Source organism: Cheilinus undulatus, linkage group 15, assembly GCF_018320785.1.
Source record: "Cheilinus undulatus linkage group 15, ASM1832078v1, whole genome shotgun sequence".
Taxonomy (NCBI): Eukaryota; Metazoa; Chordata; class Actinopteri; order Labriformes; family Labridae; genus Cheilinus; species Cheilinus undulatus.
In genome coordinates, this window is record NC_054879.1 from 11799723 (window position 1) to 11816929 (window position 17207).

General features: G+C 39.2%; 1 protein-coding gene across 2 annotated transcripts in view; it reads left to right on the top strand.

Annotated features, from left to right (window-relative positions):
• slc4a3 (solute carrier family 4 member 3) overlaps positions 1–17207 on the top strand; it is a 134345-nt gene that overhangs the window by 107848 nt on the left and 9290 nt on the right. For both annotated transcript variants that reach the window (XM_041806767.1, XM_041806768.1), the window contains 7 exons: positions 1701–1895; positions 2085–2276; positions 4166–4255; positions 4356–4522; positions 4618–4871; positions 6798–6967; positions 15350–15523. In XM_041806767.1, the coding sequence (XP_041662701.1) occupies positions 1701–1895; positions 2085–2276; positions 4166–4255; positions 4356–4522; positions 4618–4871; positions 6798–6967; positions 15350–15523 (1242 nt within the window). The remainder of the gene's footprint in view (positions 1–1700; positions 1896–2084; positions 2277–4165; positions 4256–4355; positions 4523–4617; positions 4872–6797; positions 6968–15349; positions 15524–17207) is intronic.

Consider the following 17207-nt stretch of genomic DNA (forward strand, 5'->3'; position numbering starts at 1 on the left):
CAAAAATCATCGTAAGCGCCTAATGCCTGCTCAGAGGATGCTAGGTTTTCACTTTCTACCATTGCTCTCTTTGTTTGCTCCGTAGTCAAGTTACCTTGTGTTACTTAAGTCGCTTCCCCTCTGGTACTTTCAAAGTAAATGTCTGCTACTGTCTAAACAGGAAGAAAAGCCATCTCTGCTTAAATCAATACAAAATGTACTAAATAAAGAATAACAAAAAGCTATACTGTATCTTAAACCTGAAGGCTCAACATTTACACTTAATTTGGTTACTTACAGTGGATGTGTTGGAGCTTTTAAATGATTTGTGCAATATGCTTTGTAAATTAAACCTTTTTACAGAGCAGATATAAGCGATTGAGTATGATTTGTGCTATCATTTGCTCTTGCAATCCTTATTTCTTTATTTATCAGGGCTATTTTATATAATAGTTTTAATAAGTCACAAAAAAACCTTTCCGCTGTCAAAATGTTTGTTTACAGAATTAACATAGCAACACTGCCTGGTGTTTAAACCAACAAGTAAAATCTGGATCAAGTTTTATTGCCAAGCACATTTTCACATACAAGGAAGTTGACTAGGTGTTTGGTACAAAACAAATAACATAGAAGATGAACAAAATGTTAAAAGCCTTGTAGAATATTAAGGGGCTTTTCTCAGGGGTGATGGAGGGGTTCTATTCATGAGGCTGACAGAGAGGAAGAACTGTTCTTGTGGTAAGAGGTTTTGGTCCTGATGGACCTCAACCTCCTGCAAGAGGGAATGGCCTCAAAAAGTCCATGTCCGAGGTGAGAAGGGTCGGCTGCTATGTTTCTTGCACACTTCAGCGTCCCAGAGATGCACATGTCATGGCGAGATGGTAGATTGCTGCCAGTTACCCTCTCTGCAGAGTTGATGATACTCTGCAGCCTGTTGGCTGTGGCTGTAGCGTACTATGCCACAAACTTCATGTTATAAATTCCAGTGTTAATTACGTCAACTAAAATGCACCCTCAAATGTTTGACAACAACCTTTCTTCCCTTTGGAAATGCATGGCTTGAGCTGGCTAAAATTAGATCTTTGAAAACAAAACTTAACCGAATAGTATGTATAGTTTTCATCAGGGAGACTGAGACTAAAATGTTAGTGCTGGACTGTTAGGCAACCAAAAACCATGAATTCTAGTAAAGTATAGCATGATGTCTTAGATTCATACAGTTTACAATTTGCCTTGAACGTTTGACTAAATTTACTGATTTGAAATCATAAGATTTCTAGAAAGACATGTGTAGTATGTCTGTGTGAAATATACTGTATTTGCTTTTCTAAATTTCAGTTAACTGAAAATGCAAATGCAAATGCAAAACACTATCATACACTGTAGTTGATAAATATTTTGTGTAGGATTTAATTTATTCTATTTTTTTTTTTTTTTAATTTCTGGTCTTTTTTCATAAATATGTCATACTTTTTAGTTTTGGGGTTGCTTATTTATCTTTAAAGCAATACATATATTTCTTTTCAAAGCCTTAATCATATGACACAGTTTGTGCCATCTGCTGATTTAAAGAGAGCATGATGTTATATATTTCATAGAAATTGGTTTAAATTGAAGTATAATCTTTTCATCCCTAGTGGCTACCACACAAATATAGCATACCTTAGTTGATGTGGTTCAGAACTCACCCTTTTCCACATATATGTGTCTGTTTCTCTCAGTTCTGTCAATCCTACAACTTTGAGTACCTTACTGGTCGAGTCTGGATCGGTTTCTGGCTCATCATCATCGTCCTGGTCATCGTAGCAGCAGAGGGCAGCTTCCTCGTTCGCTACATCTCACCATTCACCCAGGAGATCTTTGCTTTTCTCATTTCCCTAATCTTCATCTATGAGACGTTCTCTAAGCTCATCAAGGTATGTTACTAAAATCTCTCACTAATTGGGCAATACCACATGATTGAACATTTTCACAGCTGATTATCTCTTATGACTTACAATTCTATGCTTATGAAAAAAGGTACTAGTGTTCTCCTCTGCATATCCTCCACTTGTTGTATTTGCTTGTTTTGCTTGCTTGAAAATTGTCTTCTCTCTTGTTTCCAGGTGTTTCAGGAGCACCCACTGATGGCCATATATCCCACTGATTCCACTCCCACCATTGGTCTCAGAGATTATGAAGGCCCCGTCTTCAACCAGCCCAACACTGCTCTCCTGTCTCTGGTCCTCATGATGGGAACTTTCTTTATTGCTTTCTTCCTCAGGAAATTCAGAAACAGTCGCTTTTTGGGTGGAAAGGTACCTCACTTAACTGAGTTATTTTATAGTGTTGTGCTCAGACTGTGAATTTTATTCTTCAATTATACACAAACATGCTGATTGTATTTCATTTCTCACACATTTGTGGTTGGAAAATTTTGAAACCTACATTGTTTAACACATCCACTCCTTGGCACATTTTAGGTAGTCTGCATGGAAAAACTAAAGTGCATCCCTCCTAAAACATGTTTCATAGCTCAAAACCTCAAAGTGCTTCCCTAAATTGACATAACAGGGTGTCAAGTTGCTTAGTATGAAAGGACTTGAGTTGGTAACCGGAGTGTTGCCGGTTCAAGTCCTGGTCAGACCAAGTCTGGAAATTGGTCTGGTTGCTGCAAAGGAACCAGTGTGTGTACTAAGTACTGCCTATGTGTCCATGAGCAAGGTACCAAATGTCCCTTTGCGATTAATGGGCAGCAGTCATCTCTGACATCTCTGCATCCGTGCATGTCCACAAGATCCTGTAGGTGCATGTAGATGAATTTCAGTCTCTCTGTGCAAATCAAGTTCATAAACAGAGTAGCTTTGCCATCGTCTTCTTTTTCAAATATTAAAAGTAAAAGAAAAACAAGGTTTTTAATCTGTGTAGATCTTCCTTATGTCTTTTATATCTTCATATTTTAGACATATACAGTATGGAGAAACATCCACTTTCCAGACATGTGTAGATTTGTATGAAATCACAGTAGATCAGTCGTCTGAGAAATACTCAGACAAGCCTGTCTGGCAACGATGGCACATCTAAAGTCACTAAAATCACCTTTCTTTCCCATTTTGATTCTCAGTTTGAACTTGAGCACATCCTCTTGACTGTTTCTATATGTCTAAATGCATTGTGGGCTATTATGTAACTGGCTGATTTGATGTTTGCTTTATTAAGTACTTGAATAGGCATACTTAGAGTGGGGGTATTATGCCTTTTTCAAAGCTTTACCCCATCTCTCTGATACCCACGTGGTAGTTTCACATGGTTTACAGCTCAAAAACTCCTCATGTTTCTCACACTGGCGTCCTGAAAACCCTTACTTTAACCTCCGTCTGAAACGCTTTGTTTTCGCTGCTCTTTAACACCCCCCACCCCCCTCCACAGACCTGCTTTCCTCCGATTGGCCAATTTTCCAGAGGCTGGCCGGCAGCAGGACTCAATGTTTTGTGCCTGCCCCCTCCAATGTGGCTATATTGCTATGCTAGTACTTGTAAACTTTGAATGAACAAGTCCAACTGAGTAAAATATGGCGAATTTTGATATATGTCCGTACGTGTTAGACCCTGATAGTTTGGAGAGAGAACCAGCAGCAGCAAAGGATAGAGCGGGACGTATCTGTTTGGTAATTGTTTAATTACTGTGTTACTAAATGGCTAAAAGGCCTTGTGGGGGCGGTCTGTTCCGCTTTGCCAGCAGCACGGATGAACCAGTCAGAAGATCCTATTGCGATGACCTCATCAGTTCCCTCCATCAAAATCTCGTCTCAGGAAGATCTCGGAGAGATTCCCAATGAATCATTTTCATCACTTTACGCTCTAATTCCAAGATTACTGCCACATACGTTTATCTTGTGGTTTGAAAATTTACATACGTGAAGTATGGACACCCAACATTGTGACTTAATATTATGTTTTAAAAATCGGAAAAGTATAATACCCCCTCTTTAAATGTGAGTGCAGATCCACATAAAACATCAGTAGATATTTTTTAACCAGGGAGTTCTGGTCACACTGGATATGTTGCAGCTCTCTGCTACAATTCAGAAATTCTGCAGTGCCACACTAGTTCAACAGCATTAAAAATCAGTCATAGAAAAATGACATTATGTTTAGTTTGCTTTATATGAGCCGTTATGTGACAAGATGTATCTTGTTTCCTCCAGGCCAGAAGAATCATCGGTGACTTTGGCATCCCCATCTCAATTTTACTGTCAGTGTTGGTGGATTACGCCATCACTGACACTTATACACAGGTAACTGTAACCCCCAATATTTAGTCACAGTGTTTTCTGCAAAGTGCCAACATTTCAATACCTTTTTCCATTTGATTACATTATTTCTCTTTACTTTTAGAAACTCGATGTGCCGTCTGGCTTCTCCGTCACCTCCCCTGACAAGCGCGGCTGGTTCATCAGTCCCTTTGGTGACAAGCAGCCATTTCCAACCTGGATGATGGGAGCATCTGTCGTACCCGCGCTTCTTGTCTTCATCCTCATTTTCATGGAAACTCAGATCACTTCGTAAGCACATAAGATTTTCTACAGTTATGATGCAACATTACTTTTGATGTCTTTCTAAGCACCCCAAATTGACCCATTTTCCTCCCATCTGTCAGACTCATAGTCAGTAAGAAGGAGCGTAAACTGATCAAAGGCTCAGGTTTCCACCTGGATCTCCTGCTCATTGTCATCCTGGGTGCCATCTGTCCTCTCTTTGGCCTGCCGTGGCTCACTGCAGCCACTGTCCGCTCTGTCACCCATGTCAATGCCCTCACAGTCATGAGCAAAGCTACAGCGCCTGGCGAGAAGCCCATGATCCAGGAGGTGAAAGAACAGAGGCTGACAGGACTTCTAGTGGCTGTTCTTGTTGGTAAGAGAATCTTTCACACATTCAAACATCTAACGTAATATGTAGATAAGGCAGACCACAGAGACAAGCGCTGCCATAATTGAGATCAGTTGATTTCATCCAAGCCCTCATCAGCTGACGGCAAGCTGATTTGCTCTAAGCATACTATTGGCTAACCCTCTCATGCTGCTATATTTAAACTGCTTTAGCCTGGCTATGCTCTGCTGCTCTCTCTGCAGTCTGGTCTTGCAACCCTCCTCCACCCTAGCTCTTCCTTTATGCTGCTTCTGACTTAATAAATTTGGTTCAGTTGTCACTGATGCCTGCTCTGCTCTTGGGTTTTTGCTGCGTCTCTCCCTGCCTTATGCCTCCCTTACTGGCATAGGATGAGCTTAATGCTTTCCACGTAGGCTGTCTGGTCCTGACTGAACTGCTGATTTAAGTAATAACACAAAAGAGGGAGATGTGTACAGCACTACTGTGATTCAGTTATAGGCACAGGGATGCTAACCTGAGATACCAAATACTTTTCCCATAGCATAAGATATGCTTCACATCCATTTAGGGAACTGCCCATAATCTGTGTTTAGGATTGAAAGAACTTCCAAAAACAATCTGGGAGGGTGGATGATCAGAAATGGTTCAGATGTGGAAACACACTCTTCACAGTAGCTGCTATAGTTGTAAATTAACAGTGGAGCCATGGCCGAGGCTGTTCAGGAGAAGAATAAAATCATCTTTACCACCAAGAAAAGCAGTTCTTTGCTCTTCATTTAAAAAAGAAACGTATGGTTCTGATAAAACTGTGGCATTAGTTTCATCCATGCCAATCTCTTCACCGGCAGCCATCATTTACAGACTTGCAGTTCAACTAAAACACGCCCATCACTTCTTCCTCTTTTTCCTGAACGGACACTGATGGATGGTCTTTTCAGCCTGGGAACTTGTGTTTCCAATTGAAACTCTGCAAGATAGACCTGCCTGATGACAGACATGGAATCTGGCCAATCCATTGGCTTTGCAAGGTTAATAGGCTGCAAGATGATCATATTAGTGCTGACACTGACAGAATCTTAAACCTCGGTGTAATATTGTCATAGTGCCTCAGCAAATAGTACTAAAGTGGAAGTGCACAACAATCAGTGATAGATTCTTTCACATCTCACCAACTCAACTAGTTCTACAAGTGGCACTGGACTGATACAGAAAGTGAAAAGTCCCCTTGGTATTGTTTTCTATATCAGCATTTATGGGAAAGCCGCTAGTCAAAATAAATGACCTGATCAGAACAAAAGGTTGTATAAATTGCTCTACAGCGGTATGACAATGCTGAAATTAGAGGCAACAGTTTGTCTTGAAAGCAAACACAAGTTCAAAGGTACAGAGTGGCGCCTCTGCAGCTCCTACATGTCTGGGCGTTCACGGAGCATGGATTTGCTAACAGCTTCAGAATGATTGCCGATTATGTTTATAAATTCTCATCAAAATGAACCAACATCAACAGTTAATTTTCCAAATGAAATAGTCAAAGTTAAACTTGAATGCCTGACATTTCCACATTGTTTCTTCTCTGCTGGCTAACACTGTTTTTCCAGCAGGATATCTTGTTTCAATTAAGGTGGTTCCCAAAGTCGCCTTAAGTATAGTTTGATCCGGTTTGGGTACACAACCATAATGACTCATCATGATTGTTGAGCTTTTATTTGATTGAAACGCTGTTCAGATCAGGAGTAAGACCTTTTGGATTAGCTCAAGTAGTGTTTCAAACGGGGCAGCTGAGCAGTGGATATGTTTCAAATAAACAGCAATTACAGCCTGTGTATCATGAGGACTGCTCCCATCTTGAATGAATGATTCTCCCCACAGTTGTATATTATTGAACATTTGTGAAGAAAAATATCTGTTATCGTTTACGAACCTCGTCTCTAACCGCATCCCATCCATTAGGTATGTCCATCGTGATGACAGACGTGCTCCGCCTCATTCCTCTGGCCGTGCTCTTTGGTATCTTCCTCTACATGGGGGTCACCTCTCTGACAGGCATCCAGCTATATGAACGAATCACACTGATGGTCACACCCGCCAAGCATCACCCCGACCACATCTACGTCACCAAGGTAACACAAGCAATGAGAATGTTTACATGCCCTCGCCTTCTGTTATTAGTGGTGAGATGGAAAGGCCAAACCCAGCAGAGCGCTGAAGTTCAGGCAGCTTTGGGTTTACAGATTTGGTTTTAAGCTCGGTTTGATAAACCAAACTAATTATCCAGCCGCCTTTCTACATTATGCATAATCATTACACAGGTTTTTACAGTTACGCAAGCTTTTAACCTCCTTTACGTACAGCAAATGTCAAGTCTTTACCACCAGAGAGAAACAAGCTGAGCGGGGGTTTCTGGCACTAAAGATGCAGGGAGAAAGGAAACTTTTTTACCCCCCACACAAGGAGAGTTTTCCTCCGCTGTTGAGGATCAGCACAATTTGGTTTTTGGCTGGATTTAGCGGCTTCATTTTAACAACTGTAATAGAAGAATGTGGACTCAGAATACATGTAGATTGTTATGAATTGTTTAAAGTGATTCTCAGTTTTCTATCTTCCATAGTGCTTTGTATCATAAAATCCCTGCAAATGTGGCAAAGAATAACCTGACCACCTACAGTATAGAAGCCTTTTAAAGCAGATTTTCAAAGTATTTCTGTTCTTATAATACATTATGGGATCACTCTTGCTTGCAATTCATATTTCCAGCAGTTGCACTTAAGTAAGTGTAGATCTCAAATAAAGGAGTCCCACATAATGGGGGTGACTTGGTGACTTTGGGTGGTTAAATCTGCAACTCATGTCAGAGAATAATCATGGCCCGTCACAAGTAAGTAGCACAAAGCATCCTGTTACTGATAAAAAAAATAGAATTTCCATGCTTCTGAAAACACTTAGAGATATTTGAGGATAAGACAAGATGTCCACCAAAATATATATACAACGGTTATAGTCATTTTTGATTAATATAAACATTTAAATGCAACATTATACATATTGTAGCTTTAAGACAGAAGAAGACATGTTCATTCAAAAGGTGCTGGGTGGACAAAAGAAAAACCTCTGGGGTCCGAAAAAGGAACCCAGCTTGCACTGAAATTAAAGCTTCTGCAGAGTCTTGCTACAAAATACAAGGACACTTAGGATTTATCATATTAGAAATGAAAGATGAAAGAGAAAACCATTGACGACCTGAGTCTTGTACTGCATTCAGAGGCTAGCTGAGCCACTTTATGATATAAAAAAAAACGTATTTTTATTTATTTACAACAGCCCTTTATTTTGGCTCTAGTAGCGAGACCCCCCATAGATTTATAAACCAGTACTTCTACTTCTACTTAAGTAAATTTTTACCAAAGTAACTGAACTTTAACGTAAGTACCATAGTTTTAGTGTGCCATAGGATCCCAAACCCTTTACCTACACAGAAGCCTACACATGTAGCCTGATGCACCTCCTTAAAATGTATAACAGCATAGACAGCAAGACCCTTTCATTTGTCTGCTGGGTAGCATATGGTGGTTTCTCAAGAGTGAGAAAAATGGCTGCAGATGACCGAACAATTCTTCAGATCGAGATGCAGTCATCAGAAAATATTGGAGGTAAATATTCATCTATGTCCCTTAGTCTTGGAATAGGCACAAACATTTCCTGTTCCTCCGCCTTAACTGATTTAGAGGCCATCCGTTTTATCTCCCCAGATGTCTCCTCTGTGTTTTTTTTTTTTTTTTTTTTTTTTTGCAATAATTGCACTATAATCAGCAGATGCTCAATATTTATCAGCTCCAACATTAACCACTCTGTCTGCTGCACTGGTTTCTTGTTCACTGACAAGGAATGTGGCAGGACCGGGAACTAGCACTGTATTTAGTACAGAATGGCACTGACAACTAGCACTGGGGCTGAGTATTACAGAGACACAGACACATCCAGCATTAGTATGGCACAGATTCACACAGAGGTACAGTACTCTGCAACACTTTTAGGCATGATTGGGTCAAAAATTGATGCATGAATATTTGAGGATGTCTTGGCATTTTACCAGATGCATGGAAAAATAATCAGTTGAAAAAATAACAGTGTCCACACCTTTAGGGCGGAGAAAAGGGTTGATGAGGCAGGTAAGCACAGCAGATTGGAGGACTCCCACAAGCCCCTGGTCATGTAGTGACCATGAAAACTGCCCATGGTCTTGGTGTGTGTTACCCAGGGTTAAAAGGCCCAAACAGAAGAAATGCTGTTGAGCCTGGCCTTGGCTGCCAAGTGACACACTTGTCAAGCTTGAATCTGGCCACCCTCCCCCTCCTCTTCAGCCTCGGGTTGTGGTACATCTGGCCCCGTGATGAATCCTTAGCACCCTACATGTCTAAAATGTGTGCACACAGCTGTATAAACCAGGATTAACATGTTGTGTTCCATATTTAAAGGTTTTTAAACTGGAGCGTCGTATTAGCTAGCAGTCAGCTATTTCTATGCCAATATTTTTGTGCCATATTGAAAAGTCCTATGAAAAACAATTAGTAGTTTACATTAGCTATACATGTCCTGCATAAGTCATCAGCCGAACATGCTTGATATCTTAGAACATGTAGCAATAGGATACTAAAATGAATAGATAGGTTTGCAGTGTTTTTTTAAGCTTGGAAAATTTTTTCAAATGTCAAAAATTAAACACTGAAGTGGATTTTGCTCCGGTCATAGTGTCCTTAAAGAGATCTCCTCTTAAAGTGTAAAAGATAGGACAAAATTCTTGTAATCATTGCAGAAAGTATTTATTAGATTTACTTTGAATAAGACAAATCATGTGGTTTATCCAAGGTTAGTGATTTTATTATAAAATTCTTTTGTTTGACTGTTTCACCTCAGCCAAGAAACACTTTCTTAGGGAACATTAGGAGGGAATTTCATGTGAATACTTTATCTTCAAATAAACAATGAATACATTTTTCCACTGCTCGAGAACTGAAGATTATTTTCCTGATCACTCCCATTGGAAACTTTTTCAAAAGAGATCTTTGTGTTGTTTATACTGACCATTAAAAACAACCATTTTATGTGATGATATTATGTAGATGGAACTTTATAATACAAAATGGAAACTCTGAAAGGCAGTGAGTATTCAGTAGAAGAAGTAGCCATGTGTTTTCTATCCTGCAAACATCATACAGTGTTTGAACTTCATGGTGGTCAAGCCCTGGAATAAAAGTGTAAAACGCAATAATTTTGATTTAATATTAACTAAGCAATACCAGGCGTGATAATACATGAGAAAGAGAGCATTGTTTTTCTAAAAAAAAAGAAGGAAAATAGGAAGATGACATGCAATTACAGCTGGTGAGTTAGTACCTGAAAGTCAGCATGATGGTGTTTAACTCATTTTAAAGTGATCCGGGGAACAATATGAGCCAGGCTACTCTGAAAGACGGTATTTTACAACAACAAAGGGCTCAAAGTTCTTCAAGTTTAAACTTTTGAGCTGCGGATCAGGATGGAACTAAATAATTGGATCTTGTTTTGTGTATTATTGCTTGTATGAACAGAATCAGTACAGCTATTTTAGCATGCACACAGCACTCATATGACTAATAAAGAAAGTTCGTTAAACATTGATAGCTTTGCATTTTAACAGCCATTTAGTCAAGAAATTGTCTGAAAATAGTAAAAAGTGAAGTATTTTGTAGTGAAAATGCACTCTTATATCGCCTGTTAATACTTGAGAATGCCAGTCACAGTCCATTGCTCAGTCTCAGGTGCATCAGTAGAGTTTGTTTCAGTATAACCATATTTAAATCACTGTTAAAACACAGCAACACTGACCAGACAATTCCATCTGTTTGATTTTTAAAACCCATCATAAAATACAGGATTTGTCCACTAGATGGAGCCAAAAACATGTAAAATTTTCTTCATGCAGAGAGAAACATTGGCAGTCATTTAACTTTAATGTATCTCTGTGTGTTCTTGAGGTGTGTCTTCTGTGTGGGTTATCACAGAGATTCTCAGCTGCCGGGTCAGAACTCAGAAATGGGTTGTATAGCTGTTTTTAGAGGGTCATGAATGCATGAATTAGGCAAAGGTGTAGGCTATAGCCGGGGTCCCTGTACTCTAATGAGCCTGTAGATAATGTCAATACAGGTGTGAATCCAATCCAAGGCATGAAAGTAGATAAAACAACAGCAAAATAGATTCTGAGAATCTTTGAGAGTCCTGGAGAGGACCCCTGTCCCCAACAGTGAGTTGCAATCCCTGCAGAAGCCCTAAACTGTCTCCATATCAAGCAAATTATAATTAGGTGAACCCTATAGAGATAATGAGACACTGGAGTGATGGATTACTGTGTGGTAAAATGGCATGCAGTAAATAAAAATGTATGGTATGTAGCAGAGGAAGAGATATTGCACCAACAATAAGCATAAGTATTTTATTTTTATAAGTTCCATCTGGCCTAGATGTGTTAAAATATTGCAGTGTGGAGAGTTTGAGTTATGATTCTTTCTTCAAAGATGATGAAGTACTGTTCAGTATTTAGATATTTACAATATATTTTAGATAAAAGTCTGTCAGTAGTTCTCTGGCTTTGTTACCTGAAAAAAAGCTTCACAATAGGACTTCTTTTAGTTAAATGGAGAAGGGTCTCATATTTGTCTCTGCCTGGGCCCTTAGGATCAGTGGTTCTTAACTGATTAAGCCTCAGGACTCACCATCAACTCCCTTTGAGCAATTGTGACCCAAATTCATGATATTTTTCCACCGATCAGATCGATTTTTGAATAATAGTACAGTTTAGACTGCAGACAGTGCAGAACATGTGACAAAACAAAGAGACAGGACGACGCAGATGTGTTTTATTAGAGTTTTATGGACTTTTTGGCATGCATTTTTAACCTTTTGTTGGAGAGCTAGGATAGTGGATAGAGATGAAATAGGGATAAGAGATTGGGGAATGACATGTGGTGAAAGAGCCAAAGGCTGGACATGAACTCAGGACGACCACGTACATGGGTGCTACCTAACCACTAGGCCATCTGCGCTCTTGAATGCATTTTATATCCAGGTTTACAGTCATGACCCTCTGAAAAAGGACTGTGTGACCAACATTTGGGTCCCAATCCACCAGCTGAGAACATCTGCTCTATATTACTTAAATCGACCCCTTCACAAATGTATGCCTGTAAAAAACACAAAGGCAAATAGGGATGCATGATGTTATTGACAAGATATCGGTATTGACAGATATGTAGATTTCTGCAGATATATCAGCGTACATATGCAGTATGAATCATGTATCGGCCTTAAATATCAGCATAATGTTCAACTGTACCATCAGGTATATAAGTTTGCTTAGAGCCCCACACACTCAAGGGGGCCCACCATGAGCCCTGAACATTTTGTATAAAGCCTCAAATGTAAAACAACTGCCAGACTGTCTATTTCCCTGCAACTCTCTTAGCTTTGTTTCACTCAGCCTCTCTTTGCATAGGAGGCACTTGGATCAAAAAACCAAAGTTGTGACAAAAAGTTGTGAATATATCAGTACTGGTTCAACAGAGATCACTGTGCAAAGCCAAGCCCAAGTTCTGGGGTGGAGCGAAGTCCACAAATGACAGAAGTTAATTGCGACACACTGAAACGGACTTTGCTGTCTGGTGAAATGAGTTTGGAAGTATCAACACATCAGATATCTGCAAAGGCTAGTATTGTGCATCCCTAATGGCAAGAGGTCTATGACTTATGGAGGCCCAAAGAGTACATACATCTATGTGTTGATGTTTTTTTACTCTGTTTTGCCATGATAACAAATAGCAAACATATCTTGACATGTTTATCTGGTATTCTTGACACGAAAAAGATGTTTTTCCATGATGTGTTAAATTCTTGAGATATATAGAAAACAGCCAACACTGTCTTGTCATCTCAGGTAAACTAGAATAAAACATATGAATGCGTGTCCTTCCAGGGATTCTGTAATGTTCCTTTAAGTGTCTTTGTTTTGACTTGTCTCACTTTTCAGTCATGTTTTGTTCTGTCTTTCTAAAGTCCATTGAATACATTTAAATGGTTGCCATTTTTTAGAAATTTAGGTGATGGTTTCTCATTAAGGAGGTGGTGATGGGTTCTGAGGCCAGAGGAGTTTAGAACCACTGCTTCTTTATAAACCTTTTATGGACGCATGCCATTATTCACTACAGCAGATGACACGTCACTAGCTGTGGTTCCATTAACAATTTTCTTCACAATCCAATTTCATTTATTCTAATTAGATATTTAAACTTCTGTGTTCACAGAGATGCTAAAAGATGAGATCTGACTCAGATGTTTGTGCTCATGCATCATACATTTGATCTGAAGAAAACTACTCTGACATGCATGGTATTGTCCCACAAGTCAAATCTACCAAAAATTCACCGTAAAAGAAGAAATTCTTCCATGCCTTTCCTTGGGAAATAATGGATTGTTTCTGTTCATTCTGAAAATAAAGCAAAAAGACATCACGTGAGGCAGGCATGTGCAGTAAGACCAAAATGCTAACCCTTTCTATGCCCCCCCTCTATAATGAATTAAAATATATTGTAAGTATACTTGTAACTATGGTTATACATCATTATAGGTACATAATAACACATTATAAGCACTCATGACTACTTATAATCCCATTTAACAGTAATCATGGGTAAATATAATGCCAGTGTCTATAGTGACTCATAATGTCTTATAGTGCATGTAGTTATTATGGACACTGGCATTATAATTAGTTATGCTTGCTGTTATAAGGCATTATGAATAGTCATGAATGCTTGTAACTATTGTTATACAGCATTATAGGTACATTAAAACACATTAAAAGTATACTTATAATATGTTATAATGCATTATCGAGAGGGGGGCATAGGAAGTGTTACCACAAAAATCATTCCGAAGTGGGAGAGATGATCAGATCGAGTGTTTCCGTGGGCATAAACCAACCCTCCTCTTTGGAGTAAAATGTCCCTCAGAATTAGCCAGATCAGAAAATTTATTCTGAATGAAGTAAATATGAAGATTTTTTTCAGAGCAGATATTTATTCCAATCAAAACTGGTCCATGTAAACATAGCTTCTGTTACCTTAGGCCAGTGTTTCCCAACCATTTTTCCTTGGACACCCCCCCACATGTACCTTAGTAAAGTGGAGCTCCCCACGACCCAAGAGAGAAGAAAAGGTGACACACTGCTGCCAAAATTCAACATAGATTTTAAATGTTTCACTGATGAAACCCTAAAAAAGACCTATGCATGCTTTTCTTATCAAAATACCTTTGTATAAACTTCTTAATAACTGTTTTATCATGGTGTAGACAAATATTTACAGATCCAATTTTGGCATCCAAAGAGCAGACAAAGCCCCCCTCCAGATGGGTCCTGGACCCAGGTTGGGAACCAATACCTAAGGCTGATGTGAATATTAAGACAAGTCAAACTTTATTTGCACAACACATTTCATACACAAGGAAACACAGTATGCTTTATGTTAAGAAGCAAAATGCAACAAAAATGCAACTCCATCATGTTATTGTAAATCTAGAATGTCATGCACAAATTCAGAGAAGAAATTAAAACCAATACAAGGCAACCATTTATTTGCACAGATTAAAGCATGCAAACTTACTTGCACTGAAGGCATAGAACGAGATCTAGCCTTAAACCAATGCAGAAAGTTAAGTTTCTAGCCTGCTTTTAAAAGTGTTGAGTAATGGAAGTTCCCTTTTAGTCCATAATTGCATTCAAGGTGCATTTGGGGCGTTAAAGTAACAGAAAGTAACATTTTTATCCTACAGGTGTTTACCATGAGGGTGCTCACAAACGGAGAAACTTAAGAAACTGGACTTCAAAAAAGGCATTTCTCCATGCACAGGCAGTAATCACAAGCATGCCAAACCCTAGACACCTTTGTAGCTGTCCGTGCTCATACCCTCTGCTTTGTGTTTCATCAGAATGTGAAAATATGCTCATTAAACTGCAGAAGGATGCTAACATGTACTCTGTTTGCACATCTTATTTGGTTGGAAGGTGCAGTAATCACACTTAGGTTTTTAACCGGTGTTTGCAAGTGTTTACCCCCTTTCAAATACGCTAACAATGGCCAGCTTAAACCAGTGGCATTGCCATGGAATGTACTGTTTTACATGTTATAAAAGAACGTTATGTCTGCAGGCATCTAATACTAAAATGACAACCTTACCAAGCTTTCCATTTTTTTTAACTTAACCTTAATTTAACCAGATAAAGCCCATTGAGATCAACGAAATACAAAATATGCACTGAAACAAGAGTATTTATCCAGTAATAAACAGGTCCCTTATACCATCCAGGACCAGACAGAACAGACTGTCTGACATCATGTGCAAAATGTCCGTATGTAGTATGTAGTATATTGTTTTTTTTTTTTTTTTTCTCATGGACTATGCCTGTGTCATTTCAGGTGAAGACATGGCGTATGAACATGTTCACCATTGTGCAGCTGGCATGCATCGTGGCTCTGTGGGTAGTGAAGTCCACCGTGGCCTCCTTGGCGTTCCCCTTCGTCCTCATCATGACGGTGCCGCTGCGTCGCCTCATCCTCTCCAGGATTTTCGAGGAACGTGAGCTCCAGGCGGTAGGTTTGGAAGCAGAGACTGTCCAGGAATGTTTGAAACTCTGCCACAACAATCTGATCCCACACAGCCCCAGGATGCTTACTTTACAGCAAATTTAACATTAGATTGATGTTGGCATGTTGCTCTATCTGCCTAACTCAAACAATCCATACTGAAATCCTACAAATGACTTCCTCCCCTGTGATCATGGACAGCTTTCTCATCCAAATATTTTTACACGATATGCAAATATTTCTTTTTTCTCTGAGTTGTAACCAGCAGAAGTTCCACAGTCCATCCTGAGGCAGGGGTTTTTGTTTTCTTGGTTAGAGCCCCCAAACCCATACATGTCATCACTGTGACATTAAAACCTTCCCTTTCCAAAATGTCAATTTATTCAGGAGCTAGGATAAATAGACTGCTGCTGACCTGACCACCATTCATGGTGTGTTCATCCAAAGGTCTTATGAACCCAAAGCACTGCAGATTTGCCATTGGTTACCTGGATTTACTACCTGGATATCAAGTTTAAAATGTCCTCCTGACACATCAGGATAAAGCTATCATGGTAGGTTTTGGAGGAGCATTTTGGAGTTCCTACACAAAAGCTCAGCTATGCTCTGCTCCAGAAAGGTTCCCAAAATCATGTGCTTTAACCACTACAGAGAGCCACACTTGGGAAACAGCATTTCAGTTTCAGTGTATGCTGTGTTAGTGGATATTTCACAGCTTCGCCTTGGTGAAAGCAAGGTGTTTTTCTGAAGGGCTCTATTTTGTAACAGTAAAACAGCCCGTATTATTTTATGTCCAGCAAACTGACCTCCACAGAACATCAGAGCAAACATTTCCCATTATTTTCAGCTTAGGCTTTTTAATTTTTTAAGTTTATTTTTTCGAGTAATGGGTAAAGTTGCCTTTAAATTATATAAAAATTGTTTTACTTCCATGTCAATGTGGTATCAGTGAGGCTACTGCTGGTATCAATCTGATGCATCCTAAAAGAGACAAACCCCTCTCTAATGGTAATAATTCATTTTCGCAGTATGTTTTTGTGTGACTTAAAGCTCCTTTGACAAGCTTCCTGATTGTCTCGATTTGGAACCGCCCTGTGGATAAGGGGATTTGTCCACTGGCTTTGAAGTATATTAGAAAAATCCTGAGTGATGTCAGCCATTTGAGGCCAATCCATGGTGGCTGCCATGGTGAAAACAGTCTCTCAGACTAGTTAGTCTAGATCGGCCTCACTAAGTGATGGACCTCTTTGGTAAGAGGACAAGGCTAATTTGATTCTCACTTCCAAAGTGTTCAAAACTAAAACTATAATAAAATTACAATTACTTATAATTACAATAACAGATGAGTATATATAACACTATCAGCATAATTTTTATACTAACATTTACATTTTAAATTTAAATGCTTTATTTAATCAACTCATCACTGATCTAAGCTTCTTAATGCAGTGCACAGCATATTTGCAAAGTATGTTTTACTTAAATTTGCTATAGATTTAATAATACTCATAAAAGTTAGGTGGCTAGAAGGCTTCAAAATGCTTGCATTAACAGAAAGGCGGCGGAAAATAGCTACAACACAAAAAGTGCGTCTCAAACCCCATACTTCTGTTAGTATACTATAATACAGTACAGGGCACTTTATCACAGCAGGTTAGTATTGTCTCAAATCCTGCCCTGCTGTTTTGCA